Raw genomic sequence first — 4116 nt, forward strand, 5'->3', positions numbered from 1 at the left:
AGCGTATAGCAATTTTAGCCATTTTCAGAGCCCCATAACTTCTATTGTAAATGCAATGGAAGACTAAAAATTGCTGTGATAGATCATTGTAAACTATATATATATGATATACAGTACTACACAATTCAACAATAACAAACAACATTTCTTGATGCGTGGGTGTTAGGTGGGTCATCAAAATCCAAATTATGTTCCGTACAAGTGTTTTTTTTTCTACTTTTGAATGCTTCTGACTTGCCAACCAATCAGAATATTTATATAAAAACATTATTATTTGTATATAATATTTAGAAACTTTGCTTCGATGTATACCCCGTAGAGTTCATCCAAATTTTGTAACAATTTACATAATTGATTTTTTCTAGGGGTAGTACTGTACAACTTTAATATACAGGGTCATCAATATTTAGCGTTAGCCTACAATCTATTTCAAAATATAATTTTAATCATTTTTATCGGTATTCCTCTATTTTTGACACTTTTTTATTAATCTTTATACTTTCAGATACTAAAATATAACCATGAGTAGTATTTTAGACAAGCGGACTGCAATTGTTGAGCTGTTTAAAGCAGGAAACTCCAGGAAGGATATCTGTAAGATCCTGAAAGTGAACAGAATGCTGGTGTGGAGGACTTTAAAACGTTTTGAGGAGACTGGAGACATTCAGAATAGGCCAGGGCAAGGTCGCCCTCGAACAGCTAGAACCCCAAAACTAGTTAAATCCATTAGGGAAAAGATCAGGAAGAATCCTAAGAGATCCATCGAGATTCTGGCTAAAGAGTCGAGAGTGTCGTATGGGACCATGTCAACTTTACTCCGAAAGGACCTGAAGATGTCTCCATTCAAGCATGTCAAGAAAAAACAACTTTCTGCTCAAGTTGTTGATAAACGACTCCAAAGATCCCAGATTCTTTTTTCCCGAGTTTAGGATGGCATGCTACCAAATCTCGTTTTCAGTGATGAGAAGAAATTTGATGTTGAACATCACTTTAACACCCAAAACAATCGGGTTTGGTCGAGGGATGGGGATGAAGCGTCTCGAGTGGTGACAAGGAAACAATGTGCTGTCTCAGTGATGGTCTGGGCAGCCTTGACAGAGTCCGGTAAAAGTCCCCTCTTTTTTGTTGACCAGGGGATGAAATTGAACCAGCTAAACTATCGAGATGACATCCTCGTTGGCGCATTGTTGCCCTGGGCCCAGAAACACTTCAAAAAACGTCCCTGGTCTTTTCAGCAGGACTCTGCACCATCACATGGGGCTAAAAAGACTCAGGAGTGGCTTTCCGAGAATGTCCCGCACTTAATTCTTCATCACCCCATCTTCTCCCGATCTGAATCCCCTTGATTTTGGGATCTGGTCATACCTTGAGAGCAAGGTCTTGGCCATTCACCATGAAAGTTTGGAAGCTCTGAAGGTGAAACTGCAGAAGGAGTGGGCCAAAGTCCCTCAGAAAGTAATTCGTGACACATGCAAGGCTTTTCCTAAACGTCTTCAACTAGTTATTGACGCAGATGGAGGACATATTGAATAATATTTTGTGTATTAACTCTCTATTGCTTTTCTTACAATAATACATTTGCAAAAAATTCTAAATTTTTTTTCATTTCATAAATATAACCAATTTAAGTTGTAACGATAAATACTGATGACCCTGTACTGCCACGAGAAACTTTTTTCATAAGGGGGGTTTGATTAACCCTAACATCCAGTTTACTTTAAAACTAAATTTTGACGTGGTAGGCTAGCCTATTATTGTAACATTTGGTCAAGAAAAACGTTCAGGAGTAGGTAAATTGTAGTGGTATATATATATTGTAGTGAGATTTTGATGATTTTAACAAACTGTAAAAACAAGGCAGTTGCTCAAAATTTATTACAGTGCACTGAGCATACAAAATATTAAATATAATATAAATTAAATACCAATCTTAAAAGTGAATCGACATGTTAATAAATTACAAATCAAATTTGTTGAAAAATCAAAATCTACTCGATGCAAAAGAACTTTGAAGAGTCAAGAAAATTATAAACTTTAGGTTTGCCATTTCAATCACTGAAAGCACAGAATTAGACAATGCAACAAAAAAACATAAAAATCTTAAGTGCTTAAAAAGCCTCCGATTGCTTAATTTACAAGAAACAAATAAACGTAGTGCAAGCAACAATTAAAAAAAAAGTTTATGGCGATTTCAGGTAAAATTTCTACAACAGTGGTTCTCACGTGCTGAGTCATCAAGTGCCCACACATTGTCAAAGTTGGAAAAAATAAGTAAATGCTTCACCAAAACAGCATGCCAATGGGCTATTATTGTTACCTAACATGAACAGTCATCCAACCAAGTATTTTGTAATTTTGAAAGTTCGTGCAAATTCAAGCCATTTGTACCATGATATAATTCGAAAGGTGCTTCGTTTTCAAAGGATTTCTCGGCAACTGATTGAAACACTTTGTCCACATTGAAGCTATTTTTGGCAGAACATTCAAAATAAGAGATTTCATTTTTACTATCACACCAGCGCTGTGCTCTTTTGGAGGAAACCTGAAAAAGAAGATTTGATGTCGTTGAGAAAATAGCCATTTACAGGCGAATTTTAGGTGTTTAAACTTTGGCGAAATAATTAGTCCTATATCATATCATTGGTTGTGTTGTTGTCAGGGTTGAGAAAAACCCGGGTTTTTTTAAAAAAGCCCAACCCGCCCGAGTTTTTTTAAAAAAACCCGGGTTTTTTTGGGTTTTATTGTTTTTTTTTAAAAAAGATGCAAAAAAAGTAGATTCATGCTTATTTCACCTCAAAACTACTTTTTACGAGTGAAGTGCCTTTCACTCACAGTACATGCTTGCATAACTCAATAAAATAATGCACTAGGGCTGTTGTTGCTTGAATGTTGCATCATCCATTAGTTTCAAGATCAAGTTGGATGTTGCATCATCCACTGATATCTATACCAAGTTGATGCTACCGTGGTAGAAATCACATTATTGCATCATTTGTTTAGATTTGAAGGCAAGGAGCATTTATGCCATCATGTTTAAATATTTTTTATCATTTATATATAATATATTATATATAGTAATGGATGAGCAATTGAGCGATTGCGTGGCCAATTAGGCAAATGCTCTGAAACAGCCATGCGTTAGAATCCAGAATCTGTAATTGGTAAATAGCCTCCTAAATGGCATTTCACATCATATATGAAGAGCTTGTTTCCAAAACCGCTTACATCCACTTTCGGTGATTTCGAGAAAACCACGAAAAACGTTTATGACAGTTTCACTTGGTAAATGTAATGCGTTTTTGATTTCTAACGATGTATAACTACCTACTGAATTGAGCCATGACGTTTGTCCAGATCTAAGGAATATTAGAGGGCTTAAAATCGCCTTTTTGTAAAATTAAAAATGTGGATATAAGCGGTTTTGGAAATAAACTGGAAAATAAAAACTGCCAGAATGAAAGAAACCAATTTTTGAAACCATTTTTCCAAGCTGACCACCACTAATTCATCACCACAATCCAAATCCACTTTAAACAAAGCAAAAAAACACAGTTATAAAGCTCAAGTAGGCTACTAAGCACCGTTGGTAACTGCAACAATAGGCTACAAGCCTACAACAGTGCTTATCAGTGTTGCCAGATAGTAGATGCTTCAAACTACCAAACACATTTCAAATTTTGCCAAACTGACCAGAGACTGACTGACAACTCACCAAAAATGTTGGCCAAAATTCTGCCAACTCAAAATTTTACTGCCAACAACGTAAAATTCTGCCAAATCTCGAATTTGGTAGTGAAATTTGCCAAATGGTAACACTGCTGCTTATCACGAAACGATGACGAAAACAGTTTAACAATCAGCGATATGTCACGTGATACAATGGCTTAATATGATTGGTTAATTGTGGATACAAGTGGTTTTGGAAACAAAGCGTGATGGCGCGTAAGCGGTTTTGGAAGAAAACGCAATTTTTAGTGTCGAATTTGAAGCAGAAAGAGAAGGTTTTGGAAAAAAAGGAATGGATAGTAGGTACCTATGGTAATACTCTACCTAATGACACTCTAAACTCAATTTTGGTAAAAGTGGCGCTTAAGCGGTTTTGGAACTGGGCTCTTC

The 4116-nt window shown here is 36.0% G+C and overlaps 1 protein-coding gene across 1 annotated transcript; it reads left to right on the forward strand.

Annotated features, from left to right (window-relative positions):
• Positions 1–521: 521 nt before the first annotated feature.
• LOC145788540 (uncharacterized) lies at positions 522–929 on the forward strand. The gene has a single exon (XM_082600301.1). The coding sequence runs from the start codon at positions 522–524 to the stop codon at positions 927–929; it is 408 nt and encodes a 135-aa protein (XP_082456427.1).
• The last annotated feature ends 3187 nt before the right edge of the window (positions 930–4116 follow it).

Source organism: Aplidium turbinatum, chromosome 2 (genome assembly GCF_918807975.1).
Source record: "Aplidium turbinatum chromosome 2, kaAplTurb1.1, whole genome shotgun sequence".
NCBI classification, from domain to species: domain Eukaryota; kingdom Metazoa; phylum Chordata; class Ascidiacea; order Aplousobranchia; family Polyclinidae; genus Aplidium; species Aplidium turbinatum.